At 40.5% G+C, this 22,183-nt stretch overlaps 1 protein-coding gene across 1 annotated transcript; it reads left to right on the top strand.

Moving 5' to 3' along the window:
- Positions 1-1,049: 1,049 nt before the first annotated feature.
- Positions 1,050-21,688, top strand: LOC128136276 (zinc finger protein 131-like). The gene is given in 8 exon segments (XM_052775532.1): positions 1,050-1,183; positions 4,706-4,844; positions 6,309-6,410; positions 8,220-8,364; positions 11,330-12,015; positions 15,345-15,475; positions 17,973-18,580; positions 18,582-21,688. Coding segments are annotated over 7 exon segments (1,839 nt in total). The 5' UTR covers positions 1,050-1,183; positions 4,706-4,720; the 3' UTR covers positions 18,625-21,688.
- Positions 21,689-22,183: the final 495 nt, after the last annotated feature.

Raw genomic sequence — 22,183 nt, 5'->3', positions numbered from 1 at the left:
TGAACTTTTACCTAGTCAAGTAAAAGAAGGCCCCAGAGCCAGTTCAAGCTGGAAGATAAGGAGGCTACAATCGTCAGCAGAAGCTGCAACTTTAGAGGTAAGAAAAGAAATGGCCTGCCTAGAGACAATAAAAGGACCCAATGAAGAACGGGAAGACCCCAGACCCTAATATTACTATGGGTCTGAACTGTCGCATGAGGGATGGGGAATTTAGATTGTAAGGGTATAATTGCCCAGGGATTTCTTTGTTCCAGGTCCCTCTTCAGAGGCACCCAGCTTGAGCTGTAGAGCTATTAATAAAAAGGACTTTATAGAATAATTTCCTTTCGGCTTATTGATTCAGTAGAAACCTGGAGTCGAATCCTATTATGGTGCCTGGCACGCATAATTTCCATAACACAGTAAGGGCAGTCAAACATTGCCAGCACTTTGTTACAACGGTAATTTGCACAGACTTGTTGGTTCATTTATGAAACCGGTGAACGCACAGACTTGAGGTCTAGGAAAAACGACGGTGTTTAATCTTATCTTAATCGTGAATTTAATTGCATTTTTCTTTCATGTTCAGAAAGCAGCCATGCCCTTCCCAGGGGCGGAACAGCCGAGGCCACCTCCCCGCCGCCCTCCGGCGAGGCGCCAGGCGGCCGCCGGCGGCCGCACCCCCAGCCAACCGTCCTGCCGGGCGGAATAACCGCCCGCCGCCGCCGGGGCTCCCGACGCAGCTCCGGGCCGGGACTGCGCGAAGTAACCGCCGGAGCTGCCAGTTCCCGCGGCTGTCCCGCCCCATACGGGCGCTACCTGCTCCTCTGCGGGGAACGCAGGCAGCACAGGGGTGTACCAACCCTGGGAGAGAGAGAGGGAGGGAGCCAGCCAGCTCGCCCCACTCCCAGGCCCACCCCGGCTGCGGCTCCTCACTGTGGCACCGCCCGCAGCTGTACGGTGCTCTCACGCACATGCACACCCCCAGACTACAACTCCCAGAATGCACCGAACAGTCGAACCGCGCCCCCCGCCGCCTGCGTATCCTGTCGTGTGAAAGGTGACTCTGCCGTCACTTCCGCCGCGTGGTGCAGGCCGGGAATGCGAGTCGCGATTGGCCGGCGCCTGCCCCGCTTTTCAACGTGCTGGGGAGCAGGAAGCGGTAACGGCGGAGCAAGCGCGGCAGGGCGAGGGGCTCCTTGCGGTGAGTACTTAGCGGAACCGCCTCCCCACCCCGCGGAGCGCTGTACCGCCGTGGCGCGACTCGGCCGGGAATTGAAAAGGGATTGATTTAATGCGCGCTTTGATGACGTAATAATGACTAACGAGGCGGCGGTGCTGCTCAACGTATAGCTCGGGCCGGCACCGGTCGGGTCCCCTCCTTGGGGGCGCCCCCATAGGATACTCGCGCCTGCCGGCGGTCGCCCACGCCGCTCTCAAAGCGCCCGTGCCCGGTGGGCACTCGGTGCTGGCTAGGCCTTCCGCCTTCTCCCGCTCCTGGGACTCGGCGAGCACTCATTGGTTCCTCCGCCTGGGGCGGGTTCTGCCGTCGCCTTACGATTGGCGGTGGTCGCGCTGACTGCTATCAGCGCCCGTCAATGGGGCTGCGGCTGGGGTGCGGAAGGCTGCGGCTGACCACAGGGTGTGCGGCCGTGAGGGGCTCAGGCGGGGCCGGGCCTCCGAGAGTTCTGTGCAGCCGCTGTGGGCAGCGCGGCACCCGGCGTGTGCCCTGCCCTGCCCTGCTCGGCTCGGTAGGGGGTGGGTGCCTGGGTCGCTTCTGCCTCAGCGGGAGCGAGGCCTTGTCTGTGGCTGAGAGGGGACCGAGGGGCTGGCTCGCATCCTTGCTCTGTAGTTGTTATTTTTGAAGAAAAATATATAACAAAGTGCACAAGAAGCTCTCATGTCTGTGTTATCTTGAAGCAACCACTGCTGTTACCCATCAAGCACCCCTCATTCTCCTTTCCTGAGATGGCTACAACGAGATGGCAGTGGTTTGGCCAGTGCTCAGTCTGCTGATTAGTGTTGTCTGAATTGCCATAACTCTGTTCTGCCTGCCTGCATTTGTGTATGATCCATATAGGCAAAGAAAACAAATGTCTAGTGCTGAAAATAAGAGGAGTTCCTCCTGAAGTCCAGGAGTATGGAAATAATAAGATGGCTTCATTGAGGTAGATTTATAAGAACAGATCTGCAAATTGCATGCATATCATGTGAGATGTATCCAGTGTCAGAAGTTGATAAGGTTAAGTCAGTAGTCAACTGGGTCTTCCAAGAAAATCCAGGTAAATAACTGAATTAGTCTAGTTTCCATCACTCATCTATGAGCCTGCATGTAAGCGTCAACTTGGATCACTTCTGTCTGCCTGCCTTGGCTTCTTGGTTTTTCTCCGAGGACTGTGCCTTTCACTTCTTGCTCCAAAGTAGTCATGCTCTCATTGAACATATGCTGTTCTGTTGGGCTTTCTTCTGCAATATCAGTTTAAAATGAGAATACTCAATGAATGCTGCAACTGTGTTTAGATATGTGATAAATTCACATTTTTTTTACTAGTTTTGTGTTAATTCAGGGCAATAAATTACCTATCATAAGTTGTTGTTTTCTTATTCATGATTTTCAGTGTTCTGAGGGAGACTGAAACTCTTAAATTTCTTAGATTTTGGGAGGGGGGCTTGCTTTGTTATTTTGAGGGGTTTTTTTGTAAGATCTTCCTACAAACATGCAATTTGGAAGTAAATTTTGGATAGGTGAAAATCATGAGATTTGGGGGTCAAATTTTTGTTTGATTTAACTTTTAGGGAATTACACTTTTAACTGCAAGTCATCTATCCTTGTACGATGTGTCAAAAATGGGCAAGAAGAATTAAACAGTGAAGTAAATGGCTGACAACTTCCCACATGAGACTTTATGTGGAATACCAGATGACGGAAGAAAGGCAGGAGCTGCTGGTCATCTGTCTTAGACCCATCATTACAGATGAGGTGAAGCGAAGGCAGCAGCAGCAGCATTCTTCCTTCAACCTCACCTTCCCCCTTGCCCTCACAAGATCCTGATAGGTTTTTCAGCATCTGCTTGGCAAAGCAGTGATAGCAGATAGAACTAGACTTCCATAAGCAGTTGCTTCTGCTCTTCTTTTTTCATGCTCTTGGCAAAATGACTTCTCCATGGGACAGTTTTTCTGAGATGCAAGAAAGAGTGTGTTTTCTGGTAAAAACAGGAATTCCACGATTTCCTTTACTTGATGTCTGTTAGTCATAAGAAAATAACTTTGCTTTTATCATAACCAGGTAATTCTTGTCCTCTCCACTTCTATTGAACTCCATATACCAGTATGTGTGTTTGTTGGAAGCGAGGTAGAATTTACACAGCTGCACAGGGGAGTTAGCAAGCATGGTGGCATCAGCTCAGATGTGGTTAGTACACATAAGTAACAGGTTTGTGCTCAGGACTTTCCAATTCCAATTGCACACAAAAAATCTGCACCAGAAGTTAGGAAGCACCTGCTATCTAGTTTCTTCTAGCACTCTGAAGATAACTGCTTCTTTGCCATGCCAGAATTTTCCATCTTCATATTCAATGTTTGGTTTGATACTAGCTGCTCTCCTGACTTTCTTCCTTTTGTCGTACTAAGTATAACAGTATAGTGAAGGGTATGTCTTAAATTCCTTTAAGACTCATTCAAGCCTAATCACTGTCTTATCTCAGAAACCATATGTTCTTCAAAGTGAGTTAGACTGTGAAAAGAAACAAAGTTTCTGCATTAATGTGACTTTGAAATGTCTTTGCTTTTTCTGTGACATTCTCAGTGTGAGAGCCATGTGAATGTGGGAGTTGAAGATGAGTGCTGCTGCACAGATCTGAAGTCATTTTGCCTGGAGTTAATTTGTGAAATGCTTTCATTGAAGCACTTGGACTCTCTCCAGAGTTTCTTTTGCATAAGCAGCACGCTAACATCTGTGTCTCGTCCACAGGCACAGAATTGTTCTAAACCTCTTTAGGTTTGAGAACCTCTGCAACTCCCACACCCAGCTATGTTTGTTGTATAAGTAAGGGAGGAAGAGCCATCAGATTACAAGCCTACATGTCTCTTTCAAAAGGTTGGCAAAGAATATTTCACCTTGCAGGGGGAGAACTGTAAGAAGGCTGGGTGAATAAGCAGCTCTTTGCTCTTGGGTGTGACAACACATTAGATCCCTGGCAACTCCTATGTACTCAGAAGATGGAAAGTGCTGCTTCATTACATCCTTATTTTAAGGAAGTAAGCATCTTGTGTTCACTAGATACAAAATGTGACTTAAGCATGAAAATTTTCAGAACCATTCTTCCACCAAGTGGATTGGTAGAATTGCAAGAAGTAACTTTTTAAAGATTCTGACATTATGCTGCTGAGATGTTGTAGAATAGTTAGCTGTGGAGATGTTACATCCCTGCAGTATTTGCTTTGAGGGAGGTGAGTCCCTGTTGAAACTAGAATAAAGAAATGCACTTACTCACTTTGACTGTTTTTTCATGTGTATAAATAAGGCCATACTCCACTTCATTAACCCTAATGTTTCCTACCTGTCAGCTAAAATCAGGTAAACCTGTTATCAAGATAGTTTGGTGTTTCTATTGGTTTTGTAGTCCCTGAAAAGTGCTAGTTAGTTCATGTTTGTATACTAACCTGACTGTGCATGGTATTTACTGAGTGGCACAGTATTCTTACTGTCCTACCACATCTTTTGCAGACTAGTCCTTTTGCCATGGAAGCCGAAGAAATGATGGAATGTATCCAGGAATTCCCTGAACACTATAAAGTTATTTTGGATAGACTGAATGAACAACGTGAGCAGGACCAGTTTACGGATATCACTCTGATTGTCGATGGTATGTACGGGCCTGAGAACCAGTTGGTATACAGAGAATTCTGAAAGCTGTGCTGGAAAGCTGTTGGGTTTGTCACAGGTCAGCTGTCAAACCGGGTTGCTAACAAATTCTTGGTTCTGTATTGGTGTGCAAGTTGCTTGCAGAATTTAATTTAAAATCTTGGGCTGAACAGAGTCTCCAGTAGTGATTAATAATTTTGCTTCTGCTTTTCCAAACAAGGGGCTAAATATTTTCAGATAGAAGCCCACTTTGAAACTGCTGTACTATATTTAACGTGTTGTCTAAGGATTTCCAAAGCATTGTAAAAATATCTTTCCCTAACTTGAGCTGACTGTTTGCATGCAGAGAACTTATACAAATATTGGTTGATTGTTTAAAAAAAAAAAACAAAAAAAAACCAGCTTGAAATAAGATTGCCTTCTTGCTTCTCTGGTATCTGCCTACTATTTTAATATATAGTTAAAATAGGGTAGAACAACTCACTTTTTCTATGTGTTCTAAAGACATAAGTATTAGTTTAAAAGGAAGACGGAGATATAAATGTTTATTATCTCATTAGAAAAGGTGGTGTCTGATAGATCACCTAAGATTGCTTCTTATCCCAAATGTATCTTAGAGTGGATGAGTGCTTCAGGGAAGATAGGCAGTGTCCACTAGGACAGACCTAGCTAAAAGAGTACCACCTGATCCTTAAAACTCACTTGAAGGAAAAGGGTCCTACAGAGCATGGATTAGAAAAAAGTAAGCAAATGAAGAAAAAATTACTCTTCTGGAATCACCGTAGTTTCACTGACAATGCTTGCACAAAACTTATCCTGAATGTTTGTTTCTGCTCTAGTATTACCAAATCCACATGTTGAGCTCAAAACTGTTTTCTTGTGCAGCTGTGTAGTTCTAATCCATGTTGCTTCTCTTACCTGTGTCCCATGGAGCCTTATGAATGTTCATGCCTGCACCAGGGAGAAGGCAACACAGTGATGGGGAATACACAGTCTGGAAAACAGGAAGAACAGAGCAGAACTACTTCTGTTCTGCAGGGGTCTTTATGCTGGCAGAAGTGATGATAAAATACATCTGTATGTAAGAGCAGCAAAAACCAATGAGAGCCTGGATAAAACCTGAGAGCTGAGCCCAAGACATACAGGAAAAAGTTTGCACAAGAATTTCCCGTAACTTAAATATCTGAAGAGAGAAACACTCTGGAGTAAGTGAGTCCTCCAGCTGATTGAGTTGCAGAGCTTCAACAAGGTCAGTGATGTTAGCAAGAGTCTGCATGAGATGGGACAGGCTAGCTGCAGTGGTATCCCATGTTACAAGGAGATATACTAAGTGACTATATGCTGCTGGAATAGATTTGTAGACTGGGTGCTTCTGCAGCCGTTCCCTTCTCTGCATCTGCACTTATTCTGCACTATGAGTAAGGAAGGTGTTATCGTAAACCAAAATTTTTGTCTTTCTTTGTAGGTCACCATTTCAAAGCTCATAAGGCTGTTCTTGCTGCCTGCAGCCAGTTCTTCTACAAATTCTTCCAAGATTTCACTCAGGAGCCCTTGGTGGAGATTGAAGGTAGTCTGATTCACGCAAATAAAAACCTTCAGAGTTGTGTGTCCAAGCTCAAAATGAATGTAGTATCCTTGGTGTGGGCTTAAATGCATGCTTGGTCATATCAATTAGCTTTCTAGATCTCGGCTCTTGAGTTGTTCTGAGGTAGTGTCGTGGTTTAACCCTGGCTGGCAACTAAGCACCACACAGCCAGGCTCTCGCATTCCCCCCGGTGGGATGGAGGGGGAGAATCGGAAGGGTAAAAGTGAGAAAGAAATTTGTGGGTTGAGATAAGAACAGTTTAATAATTAAAAAGAAATAATAATTTTTTAAAAATGGTAAGGAAAAGAGAAAAAATAACAGAGAGGAAAATAAACCCCAAGAAAGAAAAGTGATGCAAATGAAAACAATTGCTTGCCACCAACTGACCAATGCCCAGCCAGTCCCTGAGCAGTGGTCCCTCTGCCTGCCTCCCCCCCAGTTTTATTGCTGAGCGTGACATCATATGGTATAGAATATCCCTTTTGTCAGTTTGGGTCAGCTGTCCTGGCTGTGTCCCCTCCCAACTTCTTGTACACCTCCAACCTACTCGTTGGTGGGGCAATGTGAGGAGTAGAAAAGGCCTTGACTCTGTGTAAGCGCTGCTCAGCAGTAACTAAAACATCAGTGCGTTATCAACGCTATTTTCAGCACAAATCCAGAACATAGCTCCATACAGGCTACTATGAAGAAATTTAACTCTATTCCAGCCAGAACCAGTACAGGTAGCTATTGCCACTGGAAAAAACTTCCCCTGAAGAAAAATTAAAAAGGAAAAAGATGCCTTGGCTGGGGTGCAAGAACAGGATAGATGTGGAGCAATACTTGCCTGTTAGGCAAGGTGCAATTTTCTGGAGCAGTACTTCAGCTTCCGGTAACTTGCTGCTCAGAGGTCTCTTGAGAGACAGATCATATTTTAATATTTAAATTTATACTTTTTATTATTCTATACAAACAGCTTTTTGTCCATCTTATCCTTCCTTTTATCTTTGTCGTGGCATGATGTCATGGTTTAACCCCAGCTAGCTATTAAGCACCACGCAGCCGCTCGCTTCCTCACTCCCTCCTCCCCCCCCCCCCCCCGATGGAATGCGGAGGAGAATCAAAAACAAGTAAAACTTGTGGGTTGAGATAAGAACAGTTTAATAATTGAAATAAAAATTAAAATATAATAATAATAATAATAATGGTAATGAAAAGGAAGATAAAAAGAGAGTGAAATAAAACCCAAGACAGACAAGTGATGCACAATGCAATTGCTCACCACCCACTGACCAATGCTCAGCCAGTCCCTGAGCAATGTTCCGCCCCTCCTGGCCAACTGCCCCCAGTTTATATACTGGGCATGACATCACATGGTATGGAATACCCCTTTGGCCACTTTGGGTCAGCTGTCCTGGCTATGTCCCCTCCCAACTTCTTGTGCCCCTCCAGCCTTCTTGCTGGCTGGGCATGAGAAGCTGAAAAATCCTTGACTTAGTATAAACATTACTTAGCAACAACTGAAAACATCAGTGTGTTATCAACATTCTTCTCATACTGAATCCAAGACATAACACTATACCAGCTACTAGAAAGAAAATTAACTCTATCCCAGCTGAAACCAGGACACATGACTGTAGTTGTTCCAGATTGACATGTTTCTATAGTAGACTTTTTATTCCAACGTGAGCCTTTCAAGGGTGGCATCTTCATGAAACTGGCTGTCAAAGTACTGTGAGCAAAATGGTGAGCAGGCAAGTGTGCAAGACTGAGGAACTGCTAAAAGAGGCTGTTTTTCTTGCTTGTAAACAGGTGTAAGTAACACAGCATTTCGTCACCTAATTGAGTTCACCTATACAGCAAAACTAATGGTCCAAGGTGAGGAAGAAGCAAATGATGTTTGGAAAGCAGCTGAGTATCTACAGATGTTAGAAGTGATCAAAGCACTTGAAATCAGGTAAACACATAAGCCTCTTTTTCTTCCCGATACCGAAATGTAGAGTCTTAAGAATCCTTTTACAAAAGCTGGCTGCCAGTATTTTGCAGTGCTGTTCTTTATCCTTGAACCTCCTAAACTTGTGCGGGACCGTATAATCTTCTAATATAAGATATGGGTCAGAATTATATAGGCTAAAAAATGAACATCCCATTCTTTGGGCTATAACTCGATGACAAGTGACATGGCTGGTAAATGTTGCAGACATTGTAGGGTTGTGACTTTGTGGTAACTAATACCAGGTCTCTGTGCTATCTGACTGCCCACACCTGACTGACAGCTGGGTGTACAGTGAAGATGTGCCTCAGGTAATTAGACCACATTAACAAGTTTGTGCTGGTGTGTTGATTTCATGCAGCTCTTTCTGCTTTCAAGAGAATAGGCAGTGATTTTAAAACTTCTTGGTGCAAAATTAATCTCTCAAACTTCTTGAACAAATGTAATTGTTATAATCAGTTTTATATGGGATCAGTACTTAATCAAATGTTGCTGTGGCACCTTTTATCCAGTACGAGGAACTGTACTCCATTACCAAACTTCAACCTGAGAAGCAGGTGCCATTCCCACATGTTTTTCTTCCCCTTCCTTCCCTTTCACAAAGTGCTGCCATGTTCTCATTCCTTCTGTATGTTACGCTGTTCTTCTGTCATGAAGCAGAGGGAGGGGCAATAAATTCTTCCCAGCATTACAGTTATCCTTGCTTTCTCTTCCAGACCTGCTAAAAGGTCTTTGTGTTCAGGCTAAGGAAAGACTGTTGCTTCCTCTTTATCTCCCCATAGACACACTAGCTAAGGAGAGTGGCATTGACCCCAAGTTCCTCTAGTAGCCAAACAAAACCTCCATGACACGGTACACTGGAAACTTGGTTTTCAACATCAGTGTTGATTTTTTTTGAATCATCTTATTCTGTGCTTATTCTTTGGATTGGTAGCAGAGCTGAATAAGTATGTTTTTTGTGTTTTTTTTTTTTAAATAGGAAAGATGGGATTGTGCATTTCTAGTCCTACCCTCCAACACCCTTTTTTTGACGTTATTAAGATTAAGCATGGTATCACCAAAAGAACTTTTTTTTTATTAAGGAAAAAAGCAGACATTTGCTGTCTGCTTGAGAAATTTAAAAGACACTTGAAACTGAAAAAGTATGTTCTAATCGGTATCACTTTGAGTTTGCGTATGCTGGTAGAGCTGTTGAACCAGGATTCAGATCAGTCCGTCAAGCTAAACTGTCCAGCCTGCAATTATTTCCCACTGTTCTATAATGTTATGCAGTTTGTTGGTTATGCATCACTATTAAATGCTGTAATTCTTACATTACAAGGAAACAAATGTTTTGCTTAACAAACACACGTGCAAGCCAGTCTATTCTTAGAGTCATTTCCATTGTTCATAAATTTTGAAATTTTTTTTTTTATTTTTGGTGGGGGTTTTTTGGTTAGAAAAACAAACTTGAGTACCACTGTCAGTCTCAGTTTTCTTCTCCACAGTAGGAGGGGGAAGAATTGCAATACAGTGCCTCTGTCTGAGCTTTGACTGAAAGGGGTAAGCTTCAGAAAGTTCAGCTAAAGTAGAGAGAGATTATTATAGGACTAACCATTTGTGTAATGCATCAGAGTTGCACATCACATAATCTAGACTACAAAGAAAACAACCAGGTGTTATTCCTTGAAGTACAGTGTGTTGTATGTGTGTATCCCCATTCAAAGCTTCACACCTGAGCCACACAATGTGCTCAAGGATGGTAGTCTTCTCTTTGAGCAGATTATTATTTTGGTACGTGATCCTGGAGCTCCTTGCAGTAATGTGCAAAGTAACTGTCACCTTCTAGACATCAGAAATCCAGACTAGATGAAATTATAAGTTTAGCTGCTCTGTCTTCCTGTATCTGAATATAGTAAGGTGCAATTTAATAAGCTGTATCCTGCATTAGGTCATTAGCCACACATCTCTGCCATATGACATACAGATACTGGAGAAAAACCTTATCTCTCCTATTACTAGAAAACCTGAAAGTGATAGGGAGTAGGTTACATAAAAGGATTCATCAGGCTATAAAGGAAGGTAAAAGCACAAATTACTCTTGTCAGTCTGATTTGAGAGGAAGATAGCCACTCATTTTCAAAAGTGATAATCAGTAGTAAAACCTCCAGCATGTAAGTGCTGTGGATAATTGTGAGGGTGTGACTTGAAAGCATTGGCCCACTCAGCTCTGTCTGTGTTTGAGATGGGATGCTATCCCTGACATCTTGGAGGAAGGGGGTTGTGTGTTTATGGTGCAAGGAGAAGAGGAACAGGGCTGGGGGTTGTGTTTAAGCCCAGAAAATTAAACTAGAATACTCTTTCCATATCCCAGTGGCTTTTTTTTTTTTTTTCTCTCAGCTGTTAGCTGTGTGCTTTCCTGAAGTACAAGATGTTATAATAATCATTGTGTGAAGTCACAGCTGTAGTGTTTTCTAACAGGCTGTAAGCACTGCAGGCAATTGCATGCACTCCAGAGCTTAAGAGGTGAATAGCATAGGAAGGACTTGAATCTTATTTCTGAGTAGGCAGGCCAAAGAAGTCCTTCCTTCATGGAAGTTTTCTTTCCAAGTACAGAATTTCACAAGTTTCTTAGATAAACTTATGTCATTAGGTTAACTGGCCTTTCTTCTTGATAGGTGGTGTGTATCGTTCAAACGAAGCTATTTAAAACACTTTAGTAACCTTGTGTCAAAGGCTCTACAGCTTTAACTGTACTATTCTACAGCTCTAAGGAGTATAGATTAAGGACAAATTAGCTTCTGAAATGCATGTAGGTTATGTGGTCATTCATCATTCAGCTTCTTTGAGAAACAGCTAGTGAGTGTTTAATGCAGAAGCTCAGTATCAGGCAGGAATTGTTATGTAAGTGCTTATGGGTCTTAACTATGTTTATGCAAATGCTTTGCAGGAACAAAGAAAATTCATCACCCTTAGAATCAAATCAAACGCAAGGTAAAAATAAACTGAAAAAGAGAAAGATAGCTGAAACCTCTAATGTTATCACAGAAACACTGCCATCTGCAGAATCGGAGCCTGTTGAAATTGAGGTTGAGATTGCTGAGGGGACAATTGAAGTGGAAGATGACAGCATCGAAACACTTGAAGTAGCTTCTGCAGAGCAATCTATAAAGTACATACAGACAACGAATACATCAGATGAATCTGCTTTGGCTCTTTTGGCAGATATCACCAGTAAGTATCGTCAGGGAGAGACAAAATGCCAGATCCAAGAAGGTGGCGATAGTGCAACTGATCCCTCGTGCAAACAGGTAGAAGGTATTGAAATTGTGGAACTTCAGCTGTCACACGTGAAGAATTTATTCCACTGCGAGAAATGTAACCGTTCATTTAAATTGTTTTACCATTTTAAGGAACACATGAAAACACACTCTACTGAGAGTTACAAGTGTGACACATGCAATAAAAGGTACCTGCGAGAGAGTGCTTTGAAACAGCACTTCACCTGTTACCACCTTGATGAAGGTGGTGCCAGTAAGAAGCAAAGACCTGGCAAAAAAATACATATATGCCAGTACTGTGATAAGCAGTTTGACCACTTTGGACATTTTAAAGAGCACCTCCGGAAGCACACAGGTAAGAGCACTGCTATGGTCTTGTACTTGTGGCTTTGGCTCCAGCATTTTAAGTTTTTGCATGTTTTGGGGAAATAGAGAATATGCTGAAGAGAACACGTGAGTCCTGAGTACTAGAAATACTTGGCTTCTAGTTACAACTAAAATGCTGTTTTATTTTATTTTTTTGTTTTGTTTTGTTTTCCATTGATATAAACTCTGAGGGATTGAGGTAGTTAAAAATAGGCACCTAAAACCAGAAAGCGCTAATGAAGCTTCTCTCTCAAGTCTATTAAATCTTAAAGATTTTTTTTTCAAAATAATTTCTTAAAGCATGTTTTCTTCTTCAAAAGTACCAAACTGAGGAGCTACTCTTATTTTCACAATTCTACTAGTAAATGTTTCTGTTGAAATATGATCTGAACTGTGAGCTTCTCAGTGGAATACATAGTTTAAAGGGTTTCTTTAATTAACAGAACTTCTGAGCAAATGCCTATTAATGCATTAGACATAAAATACCCCCCTAACAACTCTCTCTTGTACCATCTTGTTTGAAGGTTTCATCCTTGTTCTTGACATCTCATCTATGATTTCATTTTCTTTGTTAATTAACACAGCAAAACATTTCTAGTGTCTATAGTAGACTTTTGTTACTGTAAAATTTGCCTCTGAAATCTGGATAGCATCTTTTGAGTACAAAATGACTTGTGCTCCTTCTATATAATATGGGAGGCTAAGATGCTATTTCTTCATCTCACTGAAAAGTTTGTACTATCTGAATAGGTACTGAGCATTATATAGATAGCTCTCTGAATGTAAAATACATGTTGTCCTGATCTTTCAGATGTTTTTGTTTAATATATCAGTCATGAGTTCATCAGTAAGAATTTAATGGAGGGTAGCAATCCTGTTTCTTTTGTGGCTTGTTGTTGTTGCTAAAGCCTTTTAATTGGAACTTCTTTGCATCTGTGTATGGGAGTGCTGAGTATTGATATATGACACTATCCAGTCTACTCCCAATAGCCCCTTAAAAGTTGCATTTATAAAAAGTCTTTGGCAAATCCTTATCCCCCATGAAGTAGGGAATGTTTCTCCATTATGACCAAGCCAAATACAAACTACTTAACAAAAGTCTTTTCAGAGAAAAGTTTGTGGCAGATTAACAAAGTAACCCAAATATCACAGTATGTTGGTTGCTGTTGTGACAAAGGATTTTGGGGATGAAGTAACTTAGCATATCACAGAAGATGCAGAGTACTTTCTAAATATTTATTGATACAAGTATAACACATGGAATCTAATTACTTCTAGTTCAGCATTTTGAAAGCCTTAAGCTTAAAATTAAACCAGATACTACTATTTAACTGTGGTCTCCTAAGGTCAGTGGAAAAACTCCCATTGAGCTACAGGCTTTCTAAGTTCTTAATTCTGTATAGCACTGGTTGAATACAAAAATGGAATTAAAAGGCCAGGGAGAAAATGTCCTACAAAGTATTTGATCCTGTTGCTGCTTAATCACAACACCAGCAATAACATGAAAGTAGCAATTGGAGCAGAAATAGACACCTTATCAGGGTTGGTAATTCTTTTTGATGTAGGAATTTGACATTGCCAATGGCTATTATCTTTGTCTCAATAAAAGAAAGGAAGGAGAACTATGGAGTTTCTTTCTCGCGCATGCATACAGTACCTTAAACAGCTTCTGAATCTCTGGGAAAAAAAACTCAAAATTGTCTTGTATGTCATGTAACTGAATGTGCTAACAAAGTCATCTCCAGAACTTATAAAGAGGGAAATTTTTTGGCCTGATCTAATGATTTTCTTTTTTTCCATTTATGAGAATGAATGAGATTTCACTTGCCAATCATAAGTAGCTCATAGGACAGAAATTCTGCAAGGCTGCACTTAAATAATGTATATCTGTTGAGTTCAATAGCTCTAATTTGTCTTACACAAGAAGAGCAATTTCCTCATACAGAACTCAATCTTAGAATGAAGCTACTGCTCTCAATATGCTTGTCTAATCCTGGTATTTTGCAAAGCTTATATCCCCTAGCAGAAAGAGACACTGAATAGCTTTGATTCCCTCTGATTTTACTGGGAATTTTGACTGCTGAATATTTCTCAAAGTTAGGCCTTTTTGATTTTTTTTTTCTTTTTTTTCCTTTTATGGAGAGTGTGTGTACTCACATGAGTGAAGGTGGAAGTGAAGGAGTTGTGATATGCTCCAAGCAGCCAAATTAATCAGCCCTTGTCTGAAAACCCTGTAACTGAAGTAATTTGTATGCAGATTATACAAGCTTCTTAGGAAAAATTAATCAGGGTCCTTGCCATTCTTCATAAATCTAAAATATGTTTTACAGGAAGTGTACTTTGAACTGCAAATAACATCTTCCATAGGAGTGAATAAATGGACTCTATTTACATACCTTGAATAAATGATCCCAAGAAGTTTATTTGATAAACGCCTGCCTTTGTGGGGGAAAAAAAAAAAAGATTAAAAACAAACAAAAAACCCCAACTAGGCTTACTATTTCTTTCTAAACCCAATCTAAATAATGATATGGCAGCCTCTTTTGGAGTTCATTAAGTAGTTTGTTTCAGTAGTTATGTTGGTATCAGTACCTCCACAGATTAATTATCAGACTTTCAGAAGAGACACACTGTTCCTAATTTTTTGTACTTTAATTTCCTTGAATTTTATTGCATTTGTGCATGATGAAATTACTAAACAGAGACACCAGTTGTTCTTTGTTACTACTTGATGATGGTAATAGCAATATACTACTTTGGATGAAAGTTTAGGTTTTTGTTTTGTTTGTCTTAATACTGATGCATTGTTACTTCATGGTCATTCTGTGACAACTTCTTTTTCTGGAGCTCAATTTCAGCTCTCAAGCATAAGCTGTTATTGTTCTTGAAAATAAAACTAGTATTTAAATACTTCCTTCTTTAATGTGTCACTTTGTATATACTAATGTTGAGTCTTTAACTGTTAATGTTATCAGGTGAAAAGAGAGAAATAGCTGCTATTTCTTTAAGATATTTTGTCAGAATAGTAATCTAACTTCCATAAAAACCTAAATGTACCTTAAATGGCACTGGGAATTATGTTACATTGTTGTTTGTTTTTTTATAAATGAGAGTTATGGCTACATGTTAGGTTTTTGCCCTTTTATTTACATAAAGTTTACATAGAATGTCTTTCTCTTCTTCTGTAGAATAATCCAGTTGGCCACATCTTTACAGCATATTTATCAACCTACACAAAAGGGAGAGGGGAAGAAGGGAGAGCTGACCGAAAATTGGCTGGTTTTATACACTTACAAATCCCTGTGTCTGTCTTAACAGGTGAAAAACCATTTGAATGTCCAAACTGCCATGAACATTTTGCTAGGAATAGCACACTCAAATGTCACCTGACAGCCTGTCAGTCTGGAGCTGGAGCTAAAAAGGGAAGAAAGAAGCTGTATGAATGTCAGGTGGGTAATGGAAGTAGCAGAGTCTGAGGTTAGATACCTCCTTCCTGTGCTGAGGGAGTGTGGGAGTACTGAGCAGGAAAGGCAACGAGAGTGGGCTTATGTCTCCAAGAACTACTTTTAGTAAAATAAATTATAAAGATTGCATTCAACCACAACATGAGGGTAAATTCTTATATCTAAATAGTTCCATTTAAAATATGGAATTACTGATATGGAGCTTCATAATGCTTTGTTAATCAGAGAGATTCTTGTGGGTAGGTAAGTGTTCATCTGCATCTTACTGACTTTCTGCTTCCTTTTCAAGGTTCTTGATGCACTGACCTAGGCCTTTCCTGCTTGTGAGCATGCTTCACTAAAGTCCAAAATACAAAGTAGTATTTTATTTCCTATTTCATTATTCTTCTGTTTAATACCAATATATTGACTTTGTCTGGAAAGTCATTCCAACTTATGATGACAATCTGTAATGTCTTTTAAGCAAATATAAATGCTGTAGATGGATAGTTAGGGTACTTGGTCAATATACGTAGCTGACATTTGAAAAGCTGTTCAGAAGAATGTTACTTAGCTTTTAAAAGTTGATTCTGAAAAGCTAGAAATTATGAGAGCTGAGGTTGGTTGTAGCATTTTTATTTGCCATTTTGCTGCTCCACTGCTGTGACAGTCTCAAATAAGAACACGCTTCCCCCTTAAGGCTCTCACCTTATTCAGTTCACAGAATGGCTGTGGTTTGAGGTTAAATTGGGTTGTGTAGTAAAGAAAACTGCTAGATATCGGCTTTATTTGTTCCAAAAAAACAGAGTGATCTTATTCACAGAAAGCAGTGAATACTGCAGGAGAGGAATGAATTCTGTGTTGCTAATCAAATTATTATCAGAAGTTTCACCAATGCTGTTACATCGTTTAGTTGTTATGCTAGTCTGAAGTTAATTCTTGGGAACATACCTTTGTCTTAAAGATAAGTTTGTTTTTAACATAAGAACTACTGTATAACACAAAAATGTACCTAGTAGCTTCATTGAAGATACTGTTTTGTCTTTGTGACCCTTTGGTTTAATTGCTTCACCTCATAGCTTTCTCTGTTACAGATATTGTGAATGTGGGTTAGTGTTGTTTCAGCCAGCAGCAACTACAGCAATTCTTGGATAAATTTTTCTTGAATTTTTTTCTCTTTAAAACTAAATTTGAATAGCGTTCAATAAATAAAATCTTGGCTCACTGAACAAAGAGGAGAAAACAAAATTGCGCTTGCTTGATGAGCACTTTTGGTGCTCTTCCTTGTATGCCTTCAGTGCTGAATTAGGCTCCATGTGGCAAGAACAGTAATTATGTGCTTGGGCATTACTGATAGTCATTACCTTTATGCATGACTAAGTAATTTTGGGTGTTTATCTATAAGTTTAGTATTTTAAGAAGTATGTGTGCAACTTCTTTCTAAAGTGTGAGCCTGGGGGGGGCAGGGGACAGACAAAAAGCATGTCACTAGCATCACAAACATGGTTTTAAGACTTCAACAGCAAAATGGGGATATTCAGCTCCATTACACAGACCTGTTCCTTGAGTTAATCCCTGTCAGATACTCCATCATCCTTCGGTGCTGTTGCTGAAAATTGAGGAGATGGAACATTCTGTTTCAAAAATATTTGCCAACAGTGAAGGGGTGCCAACAGTGAAATGCATGTTCTTTGCTTCTTTCTGCAGCCAAGAACACTTGCATGGACAAAGACCCCTGAGCCTGTTTCTTTACTCCGAGCCTGACTCTACCCCACTCTTCTTTCTCTTCTACCCTGGCACCTCATTCATTTCTGCAGTCTGTGTGTTGTTTTCAGGCTACTTACTTCAGTGCCAGCTGAAGGGAAGGAAGTGTGCTCAAGTGCTTTGTGAAAATAGTATGTCTGCAGTCAAAGCAGTACTTTTAGCTGGAAGAGACTTAAAAGGGATGGAGTTTTAAGAGATTTTTATCTGCTGAAATCACTCAAGTATTTTTTTGAAATGGCAAAATGGGAAATAATCTAGCCGGGTAAATCTTACAACGCCATGAACAAATGAAAGCTGATAAGGAAAAGTTGGCTAGTAGTACTGCATCTAGAACTTCAGTAAAAGGACAGTTTGTATTACACTTTCATCATACAATATTATTACATAAATAGCTTTCCACCCAAAATTCTAGCACCAGGCATTTATTGGGACGTGAATCTGTATGTGAATTTCACATAAGGTTAAAATAAGAAAACTTTCAAATGCTGTACTGACTCAAATTTTGTAGGTATCCTGTGTATGCACAACTCAAAATGGCACACAGTTTCTTAAAAATAAATAAATACCAGGTCTTCTGTTCATCTGAAGCTGACTTCTCAGCTTTTACCTCTAATGTACATGGGTTTTTTTAATCCATGTAGCAAAAAGCTACACTACGTGAAGCTATGATCTGAAATAGGCATTATACTTTGTCATACTTCTGTTGGCACTGTTTAATATACTGTATCTTTTGTTTCAGGTTTGTAACAGTGTGTTTAACAGCTGGGATCAATTTAAAGATCACTTGGTAATACACACCGGTGACAAACCCAACCACTGTACCTTATGTGATTTGTGGTTTATGCAAGGCAGTGAGCTGAGAAGGCATCTCAAAGACATGCACAATATTTCAGAACGAATAGTGACAGAAGAGGTTCTTCCAGTGGAAGCTGAACCAGTAACATCAATGACTATAATAGAACAAGTGGAGCAAGTCCATGTCCTACCAGTAATTCAGGTACAAGTGGATCCTGCACAGGTAACTGTGGAACAGATGCACCAGGATCTCATACAGGAAAGTCAAGTGAAAAGCACGCAGATGGAGGAACTGCAAGAACAGGTGCAAATTAGTTACTTGGAAGTTGAACACATTCAGACTGAACAAGGTGCTGAAGTTCATGTGGAGCAGTTACATGTTGAGCATGTAAATCAAATACAGATGGAAGAAGTACAGGCAGAACTTATAGGTGGAACAGACCTTGAACAAGTAGAATATGAAAGTGTTGATCAAGGAGAAGCAGAAGAAAAGGAAACTAGTCAAGTAGATGATGTAGATAAGGAAGATCATGAACAAGCAGAAGACTTAAACTCAACAATTAGTGGACACACAGAATGAAAAGGTGGATGACTAGGACAAATAACCACACTGTGCAGGTTTAGGAATTAAATACCCAATTATTTTTGTTAGCTTTTACATTGGTTTTTGAACCATCAGCGGTCATCTTTCCAATATGCTGTCCTTAGGAAGCTGGACAAGTGGACCAAAGTTAGCTTTCTTCATGTACAACTAAACTTCTCATATGTGAAAAATAACTTTCCCATTCATGTAATACCACGGAACAGAAACTACCACAAAGATGGACAGCTTTGTGAGGATTTTAATAATGAATAGCTTGTATCACTGTTACACCATCCCTGGGTATATGTAAGAGTAACTTTACCTCTTTTCCTCTTGCCATAGAAGCAAACTCTTGTTATAAATTTGCAGGGTGTCTGTGGCAGAAGAATCAGTAAAATCTGGTGGGTTCTAATGTAAGTGGCCCAATCGGGTACCTGCGAATTTTCTTGGCAGACTGCTGTTTCCTAACAGTGGTCCCTAACTTTCAGGCTGGGGAAAAAAACATTGTTGCTGTGCCTTTTCAACACTGACTGGTTAAATTTCCACAAAGCTAGAGTGTTCAAGAACCTAGTTCAGTAAAAGGCAATGTAGGTAATGTTATAGCGCTTTATATTTTTGCTTAAAATTGTCAACTGCTGATTTTTTTTTTTTCATTAAATTTAGGGAGGGGTGAGGGAGGAAAGATTCCATGTGGAGGCAGCAGGACACTCTAAAAGGGATGCTTTAAATTAGGAAAAGCTCAGTAGAATCTGTGGTAAACATGAGATGGAAGAAAGCTACCAGCAGGCTCTTCTTTTATAAATCGTCATTTTTGAAAATGAATATTTTTAAACATAAATATAGAGAAGACTTGTCTGTATGGTATCAGGTTCCTGTTTTTTTAAAATGAAATTCTGACACTTGACGCAAAGATATTGTACTAAAAGTAAAAGCCATAGGTATGAGTGCTAAAATGTGGATTGAAAAGTAGGAGTGTAAATATTTTAATCAATATTAGACAATAAAACAATACCAGCCATGAAATATTGCATTATTTGTTTCATCCAATAAATTAGGAACTGAGTGACTGGCAATTACAGTGCCAGATCCCAGTGGCAAGAATCAATCTCATTTTAATAAGATTAATAGCTCACTACTGTAAAGTTGTTTAGAAAATACTTGTCTAGCTCTATGTTTAAGGATGCTAAGGACTTCTAATTCTCAATTATTGCCTTGAGATTAGAGGTGCCTCCATACTTCTGAAAAACTTTCTTTTCAAAGCTTTAACTAAAGGGAGGAATTTTTGCAAGGATGTTCCATAATGCTCTTGGTAATCCTGTAGATCTTTAGTTAAAATCAGGCTTTTCTATTCAGTCTTCTCCAAATGCAGAATTATTTCCTGAGATTTGTGCTTTTATTTAGTCTCATTCAAAATGATTCTTGTGTTTCATCATAGCATAGCCTTTGAGAAACTGTTGCAAAACAAACATGGATCTCAATTAAAATTTCAAACAGTTTGATTAACATAACTTGCATTCTCTTTTTATGATGTTTTGTGTTTTCTGAGATGCAAGTAATATGTGATGAGATTCTGTGCAGAGGGAAGAATGTGGCCCAATGTTAATCATGAAAGTAAAAATTGACTATTGTATTTATACCTGGCTTCTGATAAGAAGCCCGTCTTTTGATAACATGCAGGGGACAGGCCTGCTTGCTTAGCTGCATAACTAATTTTTTAGGTATTTGTGCATATAGACACAAGGTCTGTATCTGTGGAATTAAAGGAACAATCTGGCTGTGTGTCTAACCACTGAAACGTAACTTTTAGGTAATTTAAGGTCCAATGTAAATTGAGAAGGTACATGGTATTGGTAACAGGGCCATGGTTTGGTAAGCACAGTTGAGCTATTTTTTTGTTCTGTTTGATCTCCCCTTTTCAACAACAGCTTGCGAGTTTGGTAGGAGAGAAACAATGCTCTGTTGTTGCGCCCAGTGCTGCCTCCATCCAGACTCCTGCTGAGTCTGGGTGGGAGTGCGGTGGGGGCATGAGCAATCCCCTTCTCACCCTGAGGGACAGGGTGAAAGGCTCTCCTCAAGTAATAACTCCACTGGAAAGCATTTCCCTTTGTAACTCCCTCTTCCCTAGAATTTCCTTCTGAAATGTCTAAAGCCCAAATTGCTTCTACCAGTGGAGTCCCCCATGCCTCCTTACTGCAACAGCTGATACTGGGGGAGGGATGATTGACTTGGAGAGTCAGAAGTTCTGGTTGCTCTCTGTAACAGCCACCATGCTATCTTCTTTCTGCCCCAAATGTCTGTATAGACACACAGACCTCTCCAAACTTTATATACCTACGCACCATTGGAGGAGTTCTTCCCTCTAAATAAGTATATACTGCTGGTCCCCAGAGCACCCTGTGTTATGTAGGTACTGGTCTGTAGCTTGCAATGGGGTGGGACATGGCTGCACTTGTTGCCTGGGGCCTGTGGTGGGCCATGTCATGTGGGGTGAATGCTTGAATTTATGCCAAATGAAACTAATTGGCTAAAGCAGTGGGGTCTAGGCAGTGAGAAATTGAAAAGTGGGAATGAACAAAAACCTGTGACGTGTGTCTGGATACAAAATAAAAAGTGAGCATTAAATTGAGACCGAAGTTAGGGGTAGACTTGTAGATTTTTAGATAATATTCATGAGAAGCCACAAGCTATTTCTGAAAGGGCAGGGAGGGGAAAGGGAGCTGATCAATAGTTTGAGAGCTGCTGAATTATTCAGACAATATAAGAAAGGATTAGCTGCTTTTTTTGAAAACAGTTGCCAAAGCATGTTTCATCTGCAGGCTTATGAGGATGAAATTAGATGTCAGTCCTGTGTTAAACCGTCACTAGAGGAGGATCATGCAGCCTTTGCTTTGTTTCACGCCTGCAGTGGAACTTTTAATTAGCTAATAGTGCAGAATATGGTACTCTTACACATTCTGTAACTCATTATTTTGAATGAGAAAACATTTAAATAGATGTTTAATTTGGTTGCTTATTTTTAAGGACTGAAGTATCTCTTCTATAGGGACTATTGTGAAAACGTAACGTGCAGTTAGATTTTTTTTTTATTTCTAACAACTTTGTTCTTAAACTGTAGTGTTTGCTGCTAGCAAATAATTTAAAAATTAAAGCAACTTGTTTATAATGAAAATACAAATAATTTGTAGCTTGTCAAACACTTGGCAGCTCAGGCAGGTACAACAGAAGCTGGAGCCCTTTCCTGATTCACCAGCTCAGATCTAGTCCAGCTTCAGCCATGGCTGGACCCAACTTTGGGAGTGTGCTCATGTTTGCATTGTTGCCACGGCTTTGTGTGCATTGTGAGAAATGCTCTCACAGCTCCCTGATACTTTCTGCCTGCTGGGTTTTTTTCCCCTAACTGGAACCTTGACATCTACAAAGGTCTCTGCTGGGGCTTGTCTTTCCAATTCCTTTAAATGAGGGCTGGTGGCCTTTTGAGGAAATAATTTGTACCATTAAAAGAACTGAAACGAGGAAGGGGGGTGCAGCCTGGAGCTCCTAGGGTGCGAGTCTCAAACGTGGGGGCACGAGGA

This window comes from Harpia harpyja, chromosome W, assembly GCF_026419915.1.
Source record: "Harpia harpyja isolate bHarHar1 chromosome W, bHarHar1 primary haplotype, whole genome shotgun sequence".
Lineage (NCBI taxonomy): Eukaryota > Metazoa > Chordata > Aves > Accipitriformes > Accipitridae > Harpia > Harpia harpyja.
This window is presented reverse-complemented; position numbering and strand designations above follow the sequence as displayed.